General features: G+C 42.8%; 4 protein-coding genes across 4 annotated transcripts in view; 2 read left to right on the top strand and 2 right to left on the bottom strand.

Annotated features, from left to right (window-relative positions):
• Window positions 1-22,255, bottom strand: part of LOC128103123 (uncharacterized) — a 47,341-nt gene that overhangs the window by 17,805 nt on the left and 7,281 nt on the right. The window contains exons 3-5 of the mRNA XM_052727204.1: window positions 20,329-20,353; window positions 18,689-19,021; window positions 2,651-2,665 (exon numbers count right to left, since the gene is read on the bottom strand). Of these exons, the coding sequence (XP_052583164.1) occupies window positions 2,651-2,665; window positions 18,689-19,021; window positions 20,329-20,353 (373 nt within the window). The remainder of the gene's footprint in view (window positions 1-2,650; window positions 2,666-18,688; window positions 19,022-20,328; window positions 20,354-22,255) is intronic.
• Window positions 3,738-16,747, top strand: LOC128103125 (histone H3-like). The gene is made up of 2 exons (XM_052727206.1): window positions 3,738-4,101; window positions 15,985-16,747. Exons 1-2 carry the CDS (start codon window positions 3,769-3,771, stop codon window positions 16,306-16,308), a joined length of 657 nt encoding a protein of 218 aa, XP_052583166.1. The 5' UTR covers window positions 3,738-3,768; the 3' UTR covers window positions 16,309-16,747.
• LOC128103087 (histone H1.3) lies at window positions 10,792-12,053 on the bottom strand. The gene has a single exon (XM_052727170.1). The coding sequence runs from the start codon at window positions 11,508-11,510 to the stop codon at window positions 10,845-10,847; it is 666 nt and encodes a 221-aa protein (XP_052583130.1). The 5' UTR covers window positions 11,511-12,053; the 3' UTR covers window positions 10,792-10,844.
• LOC128103109 (histone H2B type 1-C/E/F/G/I) lies at window positions 19,850-20,686 on the top strand. Its single transcript, XM_052727192.1, has one exon. It carries the CDS (start codon window positions 19,852-19,854, stop codon window positions 20,230-20,232), a length of 381 nt encoding a protein of 126 aa, XP_052583152.1. The 5' UTR covers window positions 19,850-19,851; the 3' UTR covers window positions 20,233-20,686.

A 22,255-nucleotide genomic window follows, 5' to 3' on the forward strand; every position in this document is an offset into this window, starting at 1 on the left:
ATAGCTGTGTCATCTCAAGAAAGAAGTAGTCGTTGGGCTGGGTTGCCCATCCCTTTAATCTCAGTGCTCAGGAAGCAGAGACAAGGATCCTTGAACTCTGGGAGTTCAAGGCCAGCTAAAGGGCAAATCTGTGTCAAAAACCAAAGGGAGGGGAAGTCTTTTGTGTTTTTAAAGGGAAAAGAAGAGTTTAGCCTAGCTGGGCAGTGGTGGCATAGGTCTTTAATCCCAGCACTCGAGAGGCAGAGGCAGGCGAATCTCTGTGAGTTCAAGGCCAGCCTGGACTACAGAGCGAGTTCCAGGAAAGGCACAAAGCTACACAGAGAAACTCTGTCTTGAAAAACCAAAAAGAAAAAAAAAAAGAAAAGTTTATCCTGAGTTTGAAAGATAATAGAGTGTGCATTTCTTTGTTTTATAAAATGGTATTTTCTAGCATCTAAATGGTAAATTGCTGCTGAAGAATACCCCCCACAAAAAAACAAACAAACAAAAAACATGGACCTGAAACAAGCCCATGGTTCTAGGAATCTACTGTGCAGAAAGCAGAATACCTCACAATAAGCCCCAGTAGCCTGAGACTTCAAAAACTAGCAATTTGACTCACCTCCCACCCCGCAGTTTCTAAAATCAGTTTATCCAGAAAAACAGTTTCTAGGTCTAGTGAAGCCAAAATCCTCTGCCCCTCAATTACAAACAAACATTGCTCTTTGACTCTATCTGCGAGCTCTCCAGACTCCTGGATGATGTACCTCTAGGTCTTGGGGCCCACCTCTCATTATTGAGGTCCAGTAGCATTTTTATTCTTTTTTGTTTTTCTTTTATTTCTCTTTGTTTTCCTCTGCCCATTTAATTGTTACATGTTTTCCCTTACAACTGCTAGAGACTGAACTTTTAAATTTTACTTTGTGTATAAACGGCTACAATTAAAATATCAAGACTATAGCGTTTATGCGAAAGAATAATTAATCGTCCATTAAAATGTCTGCAAATACATTTTTTTTCCATGTCACTGTCTTTAAGGTCCTTATTAAAGGTTCATCTCAGGGGTGTGGGGCTGTTTTTTTCAACATGGCCTCACTATGTTACTCAGGTTGGCCTATTCAGTCCCAGCCATTCATAACCACCTCACTAAGTAGGCCAGGCTTGACTGGAATTCCAGATCCTCATGCCTCAGTCTACAGAGTACTGGGATCACAGGCCTCCGTCACATCTAGCAAGGTTTTTTTGTTTTTGTTTTTGTTTGTTTGTTTGGTTGGTTGGTTGTTGTTGTTGTTGTTTTTATAGAACCAAAACGAGAAAGAGAACAAACAAATCCTTTAAGGACTCAGCCAAAGCCTTTCTGATTTTATTACTAGGGAAAAAATTAAGATTAAAATTTTAAAAAGTGAGTTTTATCCTCAAGTCTGGCTTTACATAGTGACAGACCATCCAGACTATACAATCCCCAAATATGAGATTTGGACACATTTTTTTTTAGAGCTACATTTGTACACTTAAAAAATAAAAGCTGTTGTGGCTGAAGATGGCACGGCAGTTTAAGTTTACTTACTGCCTTTCCAAAGAACAGGGTTCAGTTCCCATAAACTGAAAACCATCTCTAATTCCAGTTCCATTCATCTGATGCGATGCCCTCTTCTGGCCTCCAAAATCACTGCATGCATGTGGTATAACTACACATGCAGGGAAAAAACCCATACACCAACAGAAAAAGAAAAAAGAAACAAAAACAGCAACTATAAGAAACTCACCTTGACTTGCCCTGTATCTTCCTGCTTCCAAGCAGGAAACAACACGCACCTTCAGCACACAGCAGATGCATTCCCTATAATCCAGGGAAAGCAGCATTTACCATAGGAGCTATGGATTGCAAAGAAAAAGCATTGTGAACTAATCTGAACTGGTTGTCCCAGCTTCTGTTCCAAGCTTGCTTACTAGCCTTTACCAAATCCCTTTCTTCTCATTTTCAGATCTGTCAAAATCGGTAAGTGTTTAACTAAGTCTTCTGTGTATCTTCACTGATGAGGGCCCCTAAGCCGTGTGAAACATATTGATATGTATCTTTCTCTTGAGAACAATTGGCACAGTGAACCTAGCTGGACAACTGGGAAATTAGGTCACAATGTTTTTGTTTTTTTTTTTTTTTCACTTCACCTGTCTAACTTTTATACAAGGATGGACAGAAAACCATTTAAAAGTATCTCAAATTATCTGGGGCTCATCCCTTGTCTTCACATATTCATGGTTTCAGATTAACTGAATTAATCAAAATTCTGAAAGACACAGTGTGTTAGGGTTCTCTAGTGTCACAGAACTTAAGGAATGGGGAAAAAAGAGGGGAGTTTATTGGAATGACTTACAAACTGCAGTCCAATTAATCCAACAATGGCTGGACTAGCTGTGAACAGAAAGTCCAAGAATCTGTAGTCGCTCAGTCCCACAGGGCTGTGAGTCTCAGCTGGGCTTCTGTGTTGGTGGCCATTTTAATAGAAAAGTTTTTAAGCCGTGACATCTACTCAACTACAATTTGCCAAAGGTCATGCCATCTTACTCAAAAAAAAAAAAGTGCTTTAAAGACAGACAGGTCTCTGAGCACTAGCTGTGGTAAGATGCTTAGAAAGTCAAATCGTAGATCTTTGCCTTGGCCCTGGTAAACTGAGCAACAATGCTACTAAATTGAAAAATATTAAGAATGTTTCCAAAGTTACTGTGCAATGCAGGGATATGTAAACGAGGAGTTATCAATCCAAACTCTGACTGGACCTAAGAAGTCAGTAAACAAGAGTGAAAATAAAATTCTAAAACTTTGTGAGAGTGTTGAAAGAAATGACTATGTTTGCAGAACTAGGTTGATTGACAACTGTAGGTTGTAATTTTGTACCCTCAGGATTCTTTTTATAATCACCATTACACGTCTATAACATAATTTGAAAATAAATTGTAACTATCGCGTTTCGACCTGAAACTAAGGAAAGGAATTCTATAATGTGGGCAGGAGCAAAGCATTCTCTCTATCCCGGAACCTCAGATCTCCGCGGAAGGGAATGCGGGACCTTTGTGCTGTCACAAAGGGCCTGAAACACGGCGCCGCCATCTTTCCCGAGGTTTTAGAGTGAAGATGCTTTCTCGCTATGCCCCACCACATATTGTAAATAAACAGCGACTGTGCTGACGTATCTCGAAAGAAATTTACATTTTTAAGATGTAAATGCACTTCTGTCAATTCCTGTGGCGACACTAACGCGTAAAACGGTAAGTTTTTATTGAACTGAGCATGATTCTGAGATCCTGGGGGTGGAAATCAGAGCCTCACTCATGATAAGGTTATCGCCGCCACATAAACGGTATAAGCAATTTGAAAATATGTATACGAGAAATAACAACTGAGACTATTATGGCAGAAAAATGGCGGAGTTAGGGGAAGTGGCTAAACTAAAATTCCGAGGCACTGTGTTCTTGAAGCATGTTTTGTGTACATCAAGTCCAGTTCCCAAACAGCAGACCAGTAACGTTCGCCAAAGAGCTTCCGGGCTTGAGTAAAAGATAGTGTTTTCGGGACTGATTTCGTAACAGGGCGGACTCGCCTTTAGAATTTAGCAATCAAAAACTGCACTACAAGAACCGGCCAATCGTCGAGCCCTAGAAGCACTTCCGCAAATTCCGACGGAAGCCTGAGAGCTGCTGGCCAAGGTCCAATCAGAGCGACGCATTTCCTGTATAAATACCAGCGCCGCCAGCCTTTTCCTCTTGCTCATAGCGAAGAAAAACTTGGCTATGGCTCGCACCAAGCAGACGGCCCGCAAGTCCACCGGCGGCAAGGCCCCGCGCAAGCAGCTGGCCACCAAGGCTGCCCGCAAGAGCGCCCCGGCCACCGGCGGCGTGAAGAAGCCGCACCGCTACCGGCCCGGCACCGTGGCGCTGCGCGAGATCCGGCGCTACCAGAAGTCCACCGAGCTGCTGATCCGCAAGCTGCCGTTCCAGCGCCTGGTGCGCGAGATCGCGCAGGACTTCAAGACCGACCTGCGCTTCCAGAGCTCGGCCGTGATGGCGCTGCAGGAGGCCAGCGAGGCCTACCTGGTGGGTCTGTTCGAGGACACCAACCTGTGCGCCATCCACGCCAAGCGGGTCACCATCATGCCCAAGGACATCCAGCTGGCGCGCCGCATCCGCGGGGAGAGGGCTTGAGGCATTTTCCACATTGGCACATCGACAAACTAAAAAGGCTCTTTTCAGAGCCAACTCCATTGTCCGCAGAAGGTGCTGTAGTACGTGCACAGCAGATGTTAGGGTTTGGAGGGTACTTGCTAAAGTCGATACTTCCTGGCTTGTGTTCACCCACGAAAACTGCTTGCGCGGCGCAAAGATGTTTTTGACACTGGGTCTCCAGACCTGGTTCTGGAGGCCGACTTGTAGACTATCTAATAGCTTTGGAATCGGGCATTTGCATGCCTTTCCCTCCCGAGTGCTGGGTCTAAGCGCCACTATGCCCAGCTAAAAAAGATTTATTAGGCATTAATAAAACACGACCTAACAGAAGGTAGAATTCACAGGTTTAATTAAGGAGTTTTATAGTCTCAATGTTACATTGTACAATTAATTGTAAGAGGTACCGAAACTGTAACATTAACTTTTGACAATGTTTCACCCTTCCAAACAGCAGTCAAATAGCAATGTCAGTAATTTGCGACACAAATGCTAACAATCTTGGGGTTTTGATAATATTTTTGTTAAATTTCAGTTTTATATATCCTGGGCTGGCCTGCAGCTCTTCATTTAGCTGAGAATGACACAACTGACCCTTCCTGCCTCAATTTCCCCAATAATGTTGTAGACCAGTACTACTACCTAACCTAGTTTAATTTTTTTTTGTTTTTCGAGACAGGGTTTCCCTGTGTAGCTTTGCGCCTTTCCTGGATCTCGCTGTGTAGACTGGGCTGGCCTCAAACTCACAAAGATCCGCATGCCTCTGCCTCCAGAGTGCTGGGATTAAGAGTGTGCACCACCACCGCCCCGGCTAATTTCATTATTTTTAAGATTTAACGTAAAGATTAAGTTGCCAAGGATTCTTGATCTCAATAATAAAAGAATTTACCTGGGTGTGTTGGCTCACACCATTAATTCCAACACCTGAGAGACAGGTAGGCAGATCTGTGAGTTCACCAACCTGTTCTACACAGCAAGTCCTAGGCCAGCCAGAGCTACATACCAAAATCCTGATTTAAAAAATAATAAAATAAAAACGACAAACAGACTTTTTTTTTTTTTGCCTCCTGGTGGTGGTGGCGCACGCCTTTAATTCCAGCACTGGGAGGCAGAGCCAGGCCGATCTCTGAGTTCAAGGCCAGCCTGGTCTACAGAGCGAGATCCAGTACAGGAACCAAAGCTACACAGAGAAACCCTGTCTCGAAAAACCAAAAAAAAGAAAAAAAAAAAAAAAAAGGAACCACTTTTTTTAGAGTTTGTGAGGGGGAAAAACTGGCAAGAAAGCTGAAAATCTTGGCAGATGCCAAAAAAAAGGAAATGGCCATGGCTTTTGAATCGGGGGTCCTAGAAATCACAGATGTGCAGCCACTGGAGTTGGCAAGCATCTGTAAAGGGGAATCGAGGGGTTTTCCAGAGAAAGCAGAAGCCGGGAGTATCAAAGGCAAACAGGCTCAGGAAAGAAAAACTGGACAAGGTGCTCCATGCCTTTAATCCCCCCACTTGGCCAGCAGAGAGGCAAGCCAGCAGAGACAGCAAGTTCAGGCCAGGCCAGTACTACATCCATAGTAAGTTAACTCTGGCTTGCAGGTCGTGCTGGCACAGGCCTTTAAATCCAGCACTCTGGAAGCAGAGGCAGGAGGATCTCTGAGATTGAGGGAGGCCAGCCTAGTTTACAGAGTAAGTTCCAGGACAGCCAGGGGTACAGAGAAACCCTGTCTTTGGGGGGAAAAGAAAAAGAAAAAAAAAAAAGACTGCCTCATAAGGAAAGAAAAAGAGAGAAGAGAAAAGAACAAGATAAAAATGTATTCTTTTTTATTTAGAACTCAGAAAACTTGTCAGGAAACATCTTTTTAAAAGGGAATCCTGGAACATGTAAGTACATTATCAAATTAAGTAGATAATTATTTTCCCAGGTCCTTAACACATCTTCAAGATACCAGCTTTTTTTTTTTTTTTTTTTTTTTTTGTAGGATGTGTGTGTGTGGGGCGTGTCTTTTAGCTAAATGATGAATAGGCAATGTTCTTTAAACCAAATCAGAATGCCATATTTCTACCCAAGGCCAGACTAGAACACCAATTCCATTCCTCTGGCAAGGGGAGGTAGCTTTCACCCAATGAAATTTAATGAAACCCTGATACCTCCACCTTTTCAGATGGTAAGTGGAAGGTGGACTCTGAAACTGATGATGCCCATTCTAAACCTAATGCCTTAAAGAAAACCAATAAGAATAGTAGTTGACACTCAAATGCTTTTAGGAAGAATCATGAAACAATTCAGTTAAGATCACACATGTGGATCTTGTAACTTATAGGTACCTTTTTTAAAAACTCAAAATAACTAGTAACATAAAAAAAACTTTAAAGTATCTCTAATACTTCACTAATTTTGGTTGATAACACTTGATTACTTTATTTCCAACATGTAATAATATAAAAATGTATCGTTAAAAGCTTACTGCAAGCTTTAACTCTGTAGATTTAAATTCTAACTTTTAAAAAATGTAAAATGGTTAGTGTAGCTAAAGTTTTCCTGCCTGGCCCACAATCAGGATGAATCTCTCTCACCCGCCAGTCCCATAATTGTTCAAACCCGACCAAGTAAACATAGAGACTTATATTGTTTACAAACTGTATGGCCGCGGCAGGCTTCTTGTTAACTGTTCTTACAGCTTAAATTAATCTATTTTTATTAATCTATACCTTGTCACATGGCTCGTGGCTTACCAGTATCTTTACATGTTGTTTTTCATCATGGCGGCTGGCAGTGTCTCTCTGACTTAGTCTTTTACTTTTTAGTTCTATTTTTTTCCTTGTTCCACCTATATTTTTTGCCTGGCCACGGGCCAATCAATGATTTATTTATTGACCAATCAACAACATATTTGACATACAGACCATCTCACAACAGGTTAGTACTTCCAACTTTAAATATTTTCTCTCACACTGTAATTTGTGAAAACTAATAGCCATATCTAGGCTGTTCATCAGCCCATACACACAGGTAGTGCATACAATGTGATACTTCATCCAAAAGATGACCATCTGTGTGACATCCAATGAGTGATACATAATGCTGTATAGTCATTTCAGGCTTACAGGCATGATTTTTTTCAAAACACCCCAAAATTAAAGTGTCAGAAGATGTGCAAAGTGACAGATATCTGTAATCCCAGAATGTGAGAATGGAGGCAGGATCAGAAATTCAGTTATCCTTGGCTGTATAGTGAGTCTGAGGTTATCATGGGAGAAGTGAAAAGACTGTCTCAAGCACTCAAAACTGGGCTTTCTCATGGTGAAACACACCTTTAAACCCCAGAACTGGTAAGCAGAGGCAGGTGGATCTCTGAGTTCAAAGCCAGCCTGGTCTATATCAGGAGTTACACACACAGTGAGACCCTGTCTCAAATAATAATAATAATAATAACAACAACAATAATTACAATAATAATAATAATAAAACAGAACAAAGTTTTACAAAATTCAAAACAGTATAATAAGTTTGGTATCAGAAGTGTTTCAGAAGTGAAAATTCTTACCTTCAATTCTGGTCTCTACCTCCTCCAAAGACAAGGCTTAGAAACAAGACTCTCTCTTCCCCAGGGTAGGAAAACCAGAGCCATTCTTCTCAAAGTGAGCAATAAGTACTGAAACAGCTATCTTCACCAACCTTTTAACCTTGCAGCTAGCAATACTAATAATGATGATAATGATTTTTAAAATCCACAAACCTCATTTGTCCAAAAGTAGATCACAACACAACATCATCAGTTATGAAGTTCTGCCCATCCCTAGGAAGAAGGATGTCACATGGAGGTAAAGAAGGATAAGGAACGGGCCTGGCTAGGTTTCATCACATAGTGTCCCAGAAATAAATTATGTGCATTCCCTCCAATCATATTTCTACACAATGATACATGTTGGTGCTTTTCTCCTTACAAAATCCCCTCTGTAGTGGAGTGGGTGTTCAAAAACACCGAAGACTGAGCCTGAGCCAGTCATCTGAACGACACCTAGGTAGTAACTAAGCAAACAAATCGTTAGCAGTGTATGTATGTATGTATGTATGTATGTATGTATGTATGTATGTACATTCCTTCCCAAAGAGTGAAGTTTAAATATGGTCTTATAATAGAGAATATCCATTCCTGTATTATTGTGGCCCTATCAGTTTTTTTATTACTGAAAAATAAAATGTTTAAATTACCCATGGGTTAGAGTCCAAAGACTCCTGTGCTATGTAAAACTACAAGCTACTTCATTTGTTCACATGTCTTTTGTTATTAGAGTGTTTTATATGGTCATGACCCTCAATGATGGATTTAAAAGGAAAAAAAAAAAAGGCAGGATAATCCATAAAGAGTCAGCAACTTTATATTGCAGAAATGATAGCTAAAATGCACAAAAATTCAAAAATACCATTTAATTTTTTTTATGTCCTCTACTCCATCCACATATTGTTTATATTGACATTTCACATATGGATATTTTTATCTATTTTGTAGATCCCCCAAAATTTGAAGTTGCATATTTCAACAGGAAAGGGAGATGGTAATAAATTAGGCCATAAAGAGGAGAGTCAGAAAAACATCCCCATTGTGTTCATATACATTTTAGTATATATTTGTATATGTATTTTAAATCTCTAAATCCAATTGATATCAGACAGTATTCTAAGTCAGCTCAAGGGATTTTAGAAATTCAATCAAATGCACATTCCAAGAAGGAAACAAGAGGAAAGGAAGAGGGCCGCCTCTGCCTCCCGAGTGCTAGGATGAAAAGGCATAAATATGGCAACAGGCATGTCTACTGGGTCTTGTCCCATTGGAGACCTGCTCAGCACTCCCCAACTGACTTTTTGCTGTGTAGTCAAAAGGAATGGCTGTGGAAAGCTAGCATTCATTCTTACAACAATGATTTTTATGTACTTAAAGTATACAAGATAAGAAAAATAGTTAGTATAAAATATTTTGCCTGTGTATTTATTCATCATTTTTAGCAACATCAGATAATCAACTCCTGCAACAGACAGAAGGAACACTCAAAATATGAACTTCATTTGAAGACACAACAATTGCAGAATATTCTGCAAGTGTCTGCTTACACAGACCACACCATGGGCACTTGGAAATGTAATAGGAAGCTACCTATCCTTCCAGTTATTTTTTTAATTACGTGAGGCTCAAATTCAGTGCCTATCACTACAGTATTACCTTCTCCGGTGTGGGTGTGGGTTACACAGACCCCGGCCTTTGGGAGTCCAAGGACACCTTGCAGGCATCTGTTCTTTTCCGTCACACAGATCCCTGGGATTTAACGCAGGTCTTCAGTCTTTGGCTACAAGATTCTTTACCTACTCAACCATCTCTAAGTGGTCCACTCCCCTCTTAAGGAAATGCTAGGTTGAAATATAGCCTTATAAGAACACACATGTGGTATCTTAGTCGGTACAGGCGCTTTCCCCAAGGCCTGAAACCCACATGGGGGAAGAGAGCTTACTGCTGCAAGTTATGCTCTGACCTATACACACACAAACATACATATGAAAAAAACTAAGTGCTATGTAATATCTTACTACCAGGAACTCCATTAAAAATTAAAAAAAAAAAACTTGAATACCTACAATGATGAAATAGAAATGACACCCACAAAATCAGTTCAGCTTTTTTTTTATGCTTTTTTTTTTCCTTGCCTAACTTTCAGAAGGCCAGTTGCAAACCAGACAGCATTCCAAAATGTTTCTTCACATTGTCTACTGTTCTACTCACCAAATAGGGAAGAGTACATAAGCCCGGAATGATGTATGAGGAAGCAATGCCGGATGCAAACTGCCAAAGGTGCTGAACTTTACTAAAACTTAGCGTCAGGATGTTTTAAAAGCTTACACAAAATTAAGCAGAATGACAATGTGATCAGTCCCTTAAAATTCCAAGGGTGGAGAGCTATTGGGGAAATTCAAGCTCTTTCCATTTCTAAGCAAACAAAAAAAAATTCAACATCTCAGCCTCCCATACCCTTAGGACCGACAGAATTCCAGAATTCTAGGGGAAAGTAGAGGGACAGGGACCGAGAAAGATGCCAGCGCCCCATTACCCAAATGCAGTGTCTGGATCTCTGATTGGTGCAACGTGTCCCTACTCATTACTGAGAGGATGCTCTGATTGGGTAATTCTCAAAACCAAGGTCTGCAGACCGATTGGAAAAACTTAAGACTGAACTCCAGCCTGTAACCCTGATGTCGGATTGGATTGCTAGAAGACTGTATTACCACGCCTAGGGGTAGAAACGAGAGGACTTCCCGCCAAGGTTGTGAGCGTAAAAACGTCTGTGTAGACAGAACCCGCCCAGGAGGCCAATGCTTTTCCACAGTTATTGCATCGGCCCGGAGCCAACAAAATGCTTAAATGACGCACTCTAGCTGTTCAGGACACTTAAAACCCTCCGGAACACGTAGACCCATACCCAAGGCAACTACAGAAACGACTGGGAGATTTAAGCCAGCTCTACTTTAGACAGCGAAACTGGAGTCACCTGATCAATGCCACAAGAGGCAATTGAAAACATTACCAAGAGTTTAGCTCTTTTGAATGAGATGTGTGGGTGGCTCTGAAAAGAGCCGTTTTGAGATTTTCAAAGCAGGACGCGCCACTTTACTTCTTCCGGGGGGCGGCCTTCTTTGCCTTGGTGGCCTTCGGTTTGGCCGCCTTCGGCTTGGTGGCCTTGGGCTTGGGGGCTTTCGCCTTCGCTGGACTCTTGGCTGCCTTCTTGGGCTTAGCTGCCTTCACCTTTTTCGGGCTCTTGGCAACTTTCTTAGCCCCTGCAGCCGCCGCGGGCTTCTTCGCCTTCTTCGGGGTCTTCTTGGCGGCTTTCTTGGGAGTGGCTGTTCCCGCAGCCTTCTTGGGCTTCTTGGCCGCGCCCGCGGGCTTCTTGGCCTTGGCCGCGCCTGCCTTCTTGGCTTTGGGCTTGGCCTCGCCGGAAGCCGCCTTCTTGTTGAGCTTGAAGGAGCCGGAGGCGCCGGTGCCCTTGGTCTGCACCAGGGTGCCCTTGCTCACCAGGCTCTTGAGCCCCAGCTTGATGCGGCTGTTGTTCTTCTCCACGTCGTAGCCGGCGGCCGCCAGCGCCTTCTTGAGCGCGGCCAGGGACACGCCGCTGCGCTCCTTGGAGGCGGCTACAGCCTTGGTGATGAGCTCGGACACCGGGGGTCCGGACGCCTTGCGCTTCCCCGCGGCGGCGCCGGTCTTCTTCGCCTTCTTCTTCACAGGTGTCTTCTCCACAGGGGCAGGGGCAGCGGGAGCCGCTGGAGCGGTCTCGGACATGGTTTATGCCTTGCTAGGAAAGCCAAAAGTAAGCCCAAACTGTCAGAGAGGCTTGTTCCCGGTGCTGAAGGCTCTGGGTTTATATAGAGAGAAGCTGCGTGGTGATTGGTTCCCTGCGCCGTGCGCCGCGCTGCCAGAGAAGGGACCTTCAGCTCTGCCTTGTGGCTGTGTTTGTTGCCCCTTAAAAAAGAGTAAAAATAAAAGAAATATGGGCACGAAATCATTGGGAACTTGGGGGAATGTGATCCGAGAGCCTGTGGGCTTCATTCTTGCCTTAATTTGTACAGCTATATTCAAAATGGGCAGCCTGAAACTTCCCTGATTGCCCCAACTCTCTTTCAAACTTAACGTAAATTGAGACAACTTTAAGGTTTTCCTTAAAAATACTATTTCTCTCGCCATCATTCGCAAACTTTTATTTCAGGATATGGTTCTGCACATTCTTATCGTGTCTAGATTATATAGACTAACCTCTTTTTACTCAAATATGTAGGGAAATTCGGGTTTTTCGCGGAAGTAACAGCACAGGCGCTCCCGGGGCTGTCTACACCAAGCTCTAGGAATTGGCACTGAGTGGGAAAGTTGTGCCTGCCTGGGGAATGATTATTGTATAAAATATCGATTGTTTTTTAAGGTATTTGAGATACCATAGTGTGTAATTCCTGTTCGATATCCTTGTTTTAGTGATTTTGCCATTTTCTGGAGATGGGATGAGTCTGTGCCTTTCCTATTCTAGATCAACAGCTCTAAGCACATTTCTTCAGATTCAGTTGTACAGGGGAGACCAGCTCACACATTTTTGGAAGAAGAAACCTAGGTCAAGAAGGGACATAAGTTCCTGGAAGCTGAAGAACAGTGGAATATAACCTGGCTTGAAAACTCATTCCTTGTTAGAAAAACATGTGACTTCAGGACACTTACAAAGCTTTTTCCCCTGACCAATACCTATCATGGCATTTTCTACATATTTTTTGTTTTAGAATAATTTGAATATCAATATTGAAAAACAAGCAGATTTGAAAGAAAAATCTGTTTTTGAATTTTTATAATTCTTATTACATATATAATAGTTTATCACAAGCAAAATTTTGAGCTGGTTGTATCCACCTGAGAACTTGAACAAGCATTTCAGTGAGCAGGAATGACTTGAAAACTCTATCTCTTTTAGTTTGCAATACAATGAAGCTGATATAGTTGGATTCATATTGGAAAATGAAGCAGAAAAGTCATGTTTTCTATCAAATAGACAACATTTCACTGAAGACTCAAGTTTGCTAAACAAATAAGAAAAGTGTTTTGGTGTTGTATTGTAATAAATTCTTATATTCACCAAATCTCATTATGGTATAAACTTAATGATTTAAAGATATCCTTATGTTAACACAAGACTAACTAGTCAGTACTTAACTTGTCTTCATAGTGACTTACCTAACTACATACACATAACTTAGTGTGAAATGATTATTTAGTCAGCCGAAACAGCAATAATCGAGTCCCTGGAATATAAGAACATGTTATAGTATAAACCATTAAAATATATACACTGTGTACAAGATTGCTCAGCTCATCAGACTGAATCTGAATCACTCAATGATTCCCTTACGTGGCGTTTTCTGAATATATGGAAGGAGCTGTTGGCATCATTTTAGGAGTCACTGTCCATAGCAGTCATCACAGAAAGTACATCAGCCTTTTCCTGTTTTTTATATAGCTTTGCATTGCCTACACTTAAATATATGATTAAAAATATAATTTTGAAATTTGTATAGCTGCATTAATTTCTATAATCATGATAGCAGTTGCTAACTACTTATTGGAATTGCATACTTATATTTATTCAAGTTAGCAGATATTACCATTTTATTCTTGCACAAGTCTTACTGGGCATTATGACTATTTAAACTCCCCATATATGAGAAAGTTTTAGAACCATTAAATTCTGTTTCCTAATTTTTTGGTAATCTCTGGTGTTCATGGATGGAAGACATTAGGTAAGACTTGATTCCACCAAGAAAATGGTTTTCCACATCTTTACAGAAAAAGAACATACTGCATACAGTTAACTTTGTTACTGCTCTGGTCTGGCTACTTATTACTATAACTAGCAAGAACAAGGTTCTTAAAACTTGGATCAACCATGGGACTACAAACTGGAAGCCACAAGAACCTTCATTCATTTTCACTCATTATTTTAGAGTAACATCAAAAACATGTTTTTGGTCTTGAATCAAAAAACTACTTGTATCCTGAAACAGCAGCTTATCCTCTTTAGTAAACCTTGAACTGTTTTTATAGAAATTAAAAACAGATAATAAAAATTCCTAAGATGAGTGAAAGCAGAAACTTATGGCTTCATCTTCTCTCAATGTTGTTTTAGATAGACACACACAAATGCATACCATTACCATACTAATGCTGAGAGATACTGGTCTCATGCTTTATCCCACAGGATGTGTTCTTGGGTATTGTAAAATCTAAAAAATTTCAAAAGCTACAGGAAAAGGTGGTTGTATAAAATAAGTACCAACAGGGCGGTGGTGCTCCACGCCTTTAATCCCATCCCTCTGGAAGCAGAGGAAGGTGGATCTCTAAAGTTGAGGCCAGCATAGTCTACAGAGCAAGCTCCATGACAGTTAGGGCTACACAGGGAAACTCTGTTTCAGAAAATAATAACGAGATAAGTATCAAGAACAGAAAATAAAATAAGGGGAAGGAGACAGCCTTAGCGGAGTCAAATGTGCTCCAAAGGTCTAGGAGAAGTTAGAGGTATCGATTGTACATTCCCTTCCATTGACATTACATGAAGACTGTGGCAACTTGAAACTTTCATCCAAGCATAACCAGTCTGCATTAATTTCATTTTCTAAATTGGGCACTTTGAAGTGTTTAACTGAATGCTTCCAAATATCCAGGTTCCTGACCCCACTCCACCCCAACATCTGTAATGTCTTTTACATGTGCAAGCTGAATAGATTCCAGTATACTAGGAGAAGTCTAAATCCTCCCTGTCTCTAGAAAGGCCCCCTCTCCAGTGTACAATACATTCCCATCCAGAGTCTGCATAACTGAAACTGTTTAACAAGTCTCGGGGCAAGGTCAATGCAAGCAGGCTATTGCTGCTTCACGAAGATACTAGGGAACAGCTAGGAATATGCTGAGCTGATGAAGCCCCATCCGACCCCTCACCCCGAATTTAGTTTTCCCTTACGTGGCCTTTGAGTTCTTTAGGTGGGGAAAGAGGATATGCCACTCTGTTGTTTAAACCTGGTGTTTTCACACCAGTTTTGGCATTCTGGCATTTAGAGTGAATGGGGTGTAAAACTGGTGTCTTTCTGAAAAGGAATGTGGGAAATCTCTGTGGGTTAATTGGGATAAGCTAAATACCAACTACATTCTGAGTAATTGGAACTTTTTTAAAATATTTTTTTTCTCTTCCGTCATCATAGAAATTTTTCAGAAGAGCACTAGCCAAAGCACATCTTCAAGATGACCTCTCCAGACAAGGATGAGGCTCACACCTGCACTACAGACGCTAAAAAAGTTAAATTGCCTCAGATTCGATTTCAATCTGAATTAGAGTGTATTCCAAGACTACCTGTGCTCCACTGCCTCAAAAAAATGAGTAAATAAATACCTTTGTAGTGTACAAAAGGGCACTGAACCAAATTGTGTACAGTGTGAGAAAACATCGAAATTCGCCTATCACACATATCACAGTGACGTATTATACAGCCTTACTTCTGAAACACATTATTGAGATGTTACTTTACAGAATTTGGATATTCTTTTTGTTTAATTTGCAAACGTTATTCGCTGTTTCCTTGCCACAGACAACAGAGGATAGCAAGGCCATGAGACACAGAACCACCCCAGCAACAATATCTTTTTTTAAAAGAGGATTAGCTCTCCAACCCTGGGCAAGTCTTCATCTTTCCAGATCAAACAGCATTTCATGACATGAAAACCAGTACATATATTCAATCAATACCAGCTCCCTTCGTAGAGATTTGAAAACGGAGCCTGTGCAGGCCTCCGACAATGGCAAAACTTCATAACAGGTCAGATTTAATAATGCTAGCAAAAATTGACTTTACTTTTTTCTAAATTTTCCACTTAAAAGGCAATCTCATTGAACTATGTCTGGTTTTGTAGGCAAGTGTGTGGCTACAACCTCCTTTTTACAAATGATGTATGGTTAGGAGAATTATCAAGTCTCAGCTGTCAGAACCCACAATCATACTCCTGAAGGACACGACCTAGTAACTAAGAACTCCAAGAGGAAAGCGGAAGACGCACATTGCCCTCAAGCACAGCGCCTGTGCCTTCCTCCAGGCAACAGAAGTCAGCCGGTGAGGTAGAGGGGCGGATACAAAAGCACCTTCCCGCCCGCGCCTTTTCAGTTCCCTAAAAGGTCCGCAGTCCTCGTATATATAGCAGCTGTAGAGGGCGCTTGAGTAGCTTGAGCTCAGCTCAGATTCTTTTCAACATGTCTGGTCGCGGCAAGGGTGGCAAGGGTCTCGGGAAAGGAGGCGCCAAGCGCCACCGCAAGGTCCTGCGCGACAACATCCAGGGCATCACCAAGCCCGCCATCCGCCGCCTGGCCCGGCGTGGCGGCGTCAAGCGCATCTCCGGCCTCATCTACGAGGAGACCCGCGGGGTGCTGAAGGTGTTCCTGGAGAACGTGATCCGCGACGCCGTCACCTACACGGAGCACGCCAAGCGCAAGACCGTCACCGCCATGGACGTGGTCTACGCGCTCAAGCGCCAGGGCCGCACGCTCTACGGCTTCGGCGGCTGAGCTGCTCGTCTCCTTTATTTCTTTCTAAAGGCCCTTTTCAGGGCCACCCACTTTATCATAAAAGGGCTTGTCTCATTTCTCAACCCCAAGTTCCCCGCCAGTAAGGTTAAACATGGCGATCCCGAGATTTCCGAGTAAGGGATGGTGTTGACGGTTTTTTTTTAATTCGTTATCATTAATAGTGCAAGACTCGAGCCCTGGATACCTTTGTTACAACCGTACGGTAACTTACTGGGCTGAGGCTCCAAACCCTCCCTTCCTAACTTACCTGCCAGAGTGACAAATTTCATTACTATTTAAGAGATCACCTGTTCCATCACTAAGTGCCCCTGCTGCACACTAAACTAGGCTTTATCCTATTGTGATTCAGGCTCTCCCTCCACGTTGAATTGGATTCAACTAATAAATTACATATTTACCTCCAAACTAAGGGACTCAGTTCTACAAAGCCCACTCCATTCTGCAAATTTCAGTTCAAAAGCGAACTTCTGGGCCATTTGCCACTCCTAATTTAGCAATGTCAAGATTACAGGCTCACTGGCACACATCCTGTTTTTCCCGTTTTTCTGTTTGCTTTCTGGGTCCTAGTCCAATGACTTTAAACGTGAGTTGTCTGTTCAATTATCCAGTCTCTGGTCCTCTATGATTGTCATCTCTCCACAATGTGAGATCGGTAAGACATCCAAGCCCCCAAAAGAAAATGCTATTAGTCTTTTGCCTTTTTTTTTTTTTTTTTTTTTTTTTTTTTTTTTTTTTTTGAGACAGGGTTTCTCTGTGTAGTTTTGGTGCCTGTCCTGGATCTCGCTCTATAGACCAAGCTGGCCTCGATCTGCCTGGATCTGCCTCCTGAGTGCTGGGATTAAAGGGGCTGGCCAGCGCCGCCCGGCCTTGCCTTCTTATAATCAATACAGTATAGTGACCAGAGGTGCCTTACAGGACACCTATGATCTCACAGTTTTTACCTTACCATTGCAGTGTTTCTTAAGCAGTTTTTTTTTTTTTCATTTCATTGTACAAAAATAGAATTGTCTTAACTGAGTACCCTGTAACTAAAGAATAAAATCCCAACTCCTGTTTCATCTGACATCTGTCTTGCCTCCATAGTCTCACCCTAACCATGAGTTCTACTCCTGACTAGACTGAACACTTTTCCAAATGAAATTACCATATATACATGTGCGGTTTGTCTCCTTCCTACCTGGGCCAAGGAATGCCAGGACCAAGTACAGAGCCTAACACACAGTAGGTACTCAGGCCAAATAAAATTAAAGGGTGTAAAGAAGAAACTGGCTTCCCTCTAAATCTCTTTGGCCTGCAGTATGACAATGAGATTTTGACCAAGAAAACCCATGTAGAATGACAGTTAAGAGCAAAACCTTACCTTTGAAGAAAAATGCTTTTTAAATCCTATCAGCCTGGTGGGGTTTAAACATAGTCCGTGTGAACAACTCACCATCTATCTAATCAGATTTACTAGTAAGCTTTCTCTCAGAAAACCTCAACTTCAGTTCTAAGCAGCAAGTGGCCCCGTACAAAGCACTTGGGTTTTTTTGTCTGTAGCTTGTCTGACTCCACATTCCAGACATAACATTCAGTTTTATGTTTAATACATATTCTAGTTGATAAATTCTGTACAGTGTGGTACAGAATTGTATAGTAAGGGAGGACAACCTGAAAGTATTGGGCGTACATAGTTTACTGTGAGTTTGATAAGGCGAACAGAAAGGGCAGGCAACTAAGGAAAGAAAGATGAGCGCTGGGCCTTGTCCTCTGGCCTGTGTGTCTGGAGAGTCTGGCATACCTAAGTGGTTGGTAAACAGTAGGTTTGACCCTCCTGGGTCATTCCACACATTACAACAATCTAGCAAGCATAAAATTCTGAATTTCTCAGTTTATAAGAAACCCTTCTGGTTGAATGCGGCCAAGTCTGCGGGCCACCTTTCTCACGCACCTGTTTCTCCATAGCCACAGCATTAAACTGTTCATTTTACGAATCAGGACCCAAGAAAGGAAAATAGTATGCATGCTGGTGGCCAGCACCTTGGATCAGTGAATCATGAAGCTTCTAGATTCTCACCACAGGTAGGCCTTTTATGCCTGCTAACGACCTGTTTCTGGTTGATAGAACAAGAGTTCCTAACATAACTTTATCGACTTAACTTTCCACACTTGAATGAAAATGCTGAATGAAATCAATTACAGAGTCTTATCTACCAAATTATGCAGCAGCCCTCTTGAAAGAATGGTGGGGGTGGCTCTGAAAAGAGCCTTTGGGTTTGTTCGGATACGTAATCAAAATTATGCCCTCTCCCCGCGGATGCGGCGAGCCAGCTGGATGTCCTTGGGCATGATGGTGACCCGCTTGGCGTGGATGGCGCACAGGTTGGTGTCCTCGAACAGACCCACCAGGTAGGCCTCGCTGGCCTCCTGCAGCGCCATCACGGCCGAGCTCTGGAAGCGCAGGTCGGTCTTGAAGTCCTGCGCGATCTCGCGCACCAGGCGCTGGAACGGCAGCTTGCGGATCAGCAGCTCGGTGGACTTCTGGTAGCGCCGGATCTCGCGCAGCGCCACGGTGCCGGGCCGGTAGCGGTGCGGCTTCTTCACGCCGCCGGTGGCCGGGGCGCTCTTGCGGGCAGCTTTGGTGGCCAGCTGCTTGCGCGGGGCTTTGCCGCCGGTGGACTTGCGGGCAGTCTGCTTAGTACGTGCCATTGCAAAGAAAAATAGTGAATTGTAAAGTAGAAAGTCGTTGGTTCCTTTTTATAAAGGCCAGGTCTTCCTGATTGGTTGGAATCTTCAAACGCCGCGCCATGAATGATGTACGCGGAAGTGATTGGCAATTGGATAACAGACCTTAATTTTAAAATTTGTAACCTATAGAAATGTCCTATATTGTCTGATATGTGGTTCTTTGTTGCATATTACTTCCTTAGGTACATTGTTGCCATTAAGTAACATAATTGTTCAATTTTGCTTACCAGCAAATTAGTAAGAGATACTATTGCGATTTTGGTTGCGCAACACCTGAGCAGTTTAAAGGAATACTCCTACAACGGGAGCATCTTCCTAATCCGACTAAAATGTGGTCAAACAGACACGCACGAACATGGTCGATTTTTTTCCACTTTTTAATAAATTCATCAATTCCATAGTCGCCTTAGCATCAGAAAAGCTAATTATGTACCAACAAAAAAACAAAAAACCCTAGAATGATTTTCAGAAGCTATGTTTGGAGATCATTTAAATTGCATTGTTGTTGCAATGTGGAGGGTCCTTTGATTCCATAGGGAAAAAGAAACGCTTGCCCACTTAAAACGAACTGTACAGTAATTAAGACATCTAGAAGCATTCAGTGAATATTTTCTGTCTTCCCTTCTGAGAAGCGTTTGTGTCGATCTGTATTTCAATTGGGCAAAGTTCAGGTGACGTCACCGAAATATCACTCAATCAGAAGTGTGCTTTTTCATGCCTCATTTAAATAACTCCCTTATAAAAGGGGGAAGCCCAGAAGCTTCAGTGTTGAGTTCCAGTTGTTCCTGTCTCATCATGCCCGAGCCCGCGAAGTCCGCCCCCGCCCCGAAGAAGGGCTCCAAGAAGGCCGTGACCAAGGCCCAGAAGAAGGACGGCAAGAAGCGCAAGCGCAGCCGCAAGGAGAGCTACTCGGTGTACGTGTACAAGGTGCTGAAGCAGGTGCACCCCGACACGGGCATCTCGTCCAAGGCCATGGGCATCATGAACTCGTTCGTCAACGACATCTTCGAGCGCATCGCGGGCGAGGCGTCGCGCCTGGCGCATTACAACAAGCGCTCGACCATCACGTCCCGGGAGATCCAGACGGCCGTGCGCCTGCTGCTGCCCGGGGAGCTGGCCAAGCACGCCGTGTCCGAGGGCACCAAGGCCGTCACCAAGTACACCAGCTCCAAGTGAGCGGCGGACCTCACCGAAACCCAAAGGCTCTTTTCAGAGCCACCCACAACTTCAAAGCTTAGAGCTTTAATACTGCTGACGTAGGAAATCATGAGAGATACACCTACCCTCATGTGCAGTGCTGGCTGTAGGCGTGTTTTGAAATTAGTTTAATGGCATGTAGAGTCCACTTAATGTACGTTTGAATGTAGTGGGTAGCCATTCCCGCTTTGATCTGGAAGTTCCAACCCCCATTGAGACTTGGGCAACTGTCACACCTACAAGGCAGGGCCAAGGGAGGGGCCTGGAGACCCGAGATCTGGATGGGCCAGCGCTCTCTCTGTTCCGGGACCCTGGACGGTGGAGGTGAGCCAAGCAGAGCTCCAGAGAACACCGCTGGACTGCGACACACCTTCCCCAGACCCCTTAATTTGCAAGTTATGCCATTAAATAAAACTCCTTATAACTACGTGGAGTGGCCTTAATAATTTCACCAATATTTGAACTTTAAGAGGATGCTCCTAAAAACCATTTGTCAGTGTTTTCCAATCCTTAAATCTGAAAAGACCAGGTATCCAAGAAATTCACCTACCTAATACACGGAAACCTCTCTATGATATGCCAATAATCTTTATGATACTGTAATAGGAGTTTGTGTAGGGTATTCTGACTAGAAATGAAACCCCAAATTACCTTGGTATGTTTTCATCTTGGAATTAAGTATGTAAAATCCAACCAGAACTACAGAGAAGTCTTGAATCAGGTCTCTAGAGTTACTTTTTAACAGCTGTTCTGTTGATGTCATTAGGACAAGCCACCTCAAGTTTTACACCAGAACACTTCAATGCGTATCCTCAACTGTTGGCATCTGCTCATCCAGGACGCTACCACTCATGGGATGAAAAGGTAACTGGAGGTCAGGGAAGATCGCTAAATTCCTGGGTCTGCAGTTTGTTGTAGTGCACGCCTTTAATCCCATCATTTGGGAGCAGTGCCAGGTACTCTTGAGTTCCTGACCCACCTGGTCATACGCCTTTAATCCCATCATTTGGGAGCAGTGCCAGGTACTCTTGAGTTCCTGACCCACCTGGTCATACGCCTTTAATCCCATCATTTGGGAGCAGTACCAGGTACTCTTGAGTTCCTGACCCGCCTGGTCATACGCCTTTAATCCCATCATTTGGGAGCAGTACCAGGTACTCTTGAGTTCCTGACCCGCCTGGTCATACGCCTTTAATCCCATCTTTCTGTGCTATACAAAAAGGATCCTACATAGATAGGCACACAGACACACAGATGATAGATTGTATTGTGCCAAAATTTCTAACTAAACGAAATATTGCAGTATGTAACTGGAGGCAGAGCCAGACTTGGTTATTCATTTACCAAATCTGCTGAGTATATTAAAAAAAAAATGCTTTGGGGGGAAAGACTGATAAAAAGGAAACAGCTTTTTTGTCGTGTGCGAAGGAAGCCAATCATTGGCTTTTTACAAAGAAAATATTTATGCAGAAGGCACCTAAGCCTGGAAGTGAAAGGCTCCAATATGTCTGCCCCAAGGGTACTTGTGGGCTCTCAATACAATGGGGAAAGGTGATTACAAGTGAAAGTTACCACCTTAATCAATCTTCATGGCTCTTCAAGGAATAGTGTTCAGAAAATAGTGGTTTTAGCATGATTGGGGTTGAGTTTTCAGCCTCCCAATATCCAACAGTCTTCCTTCCATCACAATCTCTGGGACAATTCCTTAAAAACCAGCCTTCAAATCTCTATAACACACACAGACCACTGTGATAATAACCTGCTGCACAAATCCAGTGACCAGATGCATGACTTTCCAGATTAATGATTGTTAAGCCAACTGAAGAAACACATGAAGTTTTAGAATCTCAAAAACCAAAAAGCAGAGGGCTTTAGTGTACACCTTTAATCCTAGCAATTGGAAGAGGGGCAGACAGGCAGATCTCCCATTTCCAGACCATTCTAGGCTAAAAAGCCAGTTGCAGGACAGACCCGGATACATGAGTCCCTTTTGTTAGAAAGA

Source organism: Peromyscus californicus, unplaced genomic scaffold (assembly GCF_007827085.1).
Source record: "Peromyscus californicus insignis strain IS unplaced genomic scaffold, ASM782708v3 Scaffold_8__1_contigs__length_139910024, whole genome shotgun sequence".
NCBI lineage: Eukaryota > Metazoa > Chordata > Mammalia > Rodentia > Cricetidae > Peromyscus > Peromyscus californicus.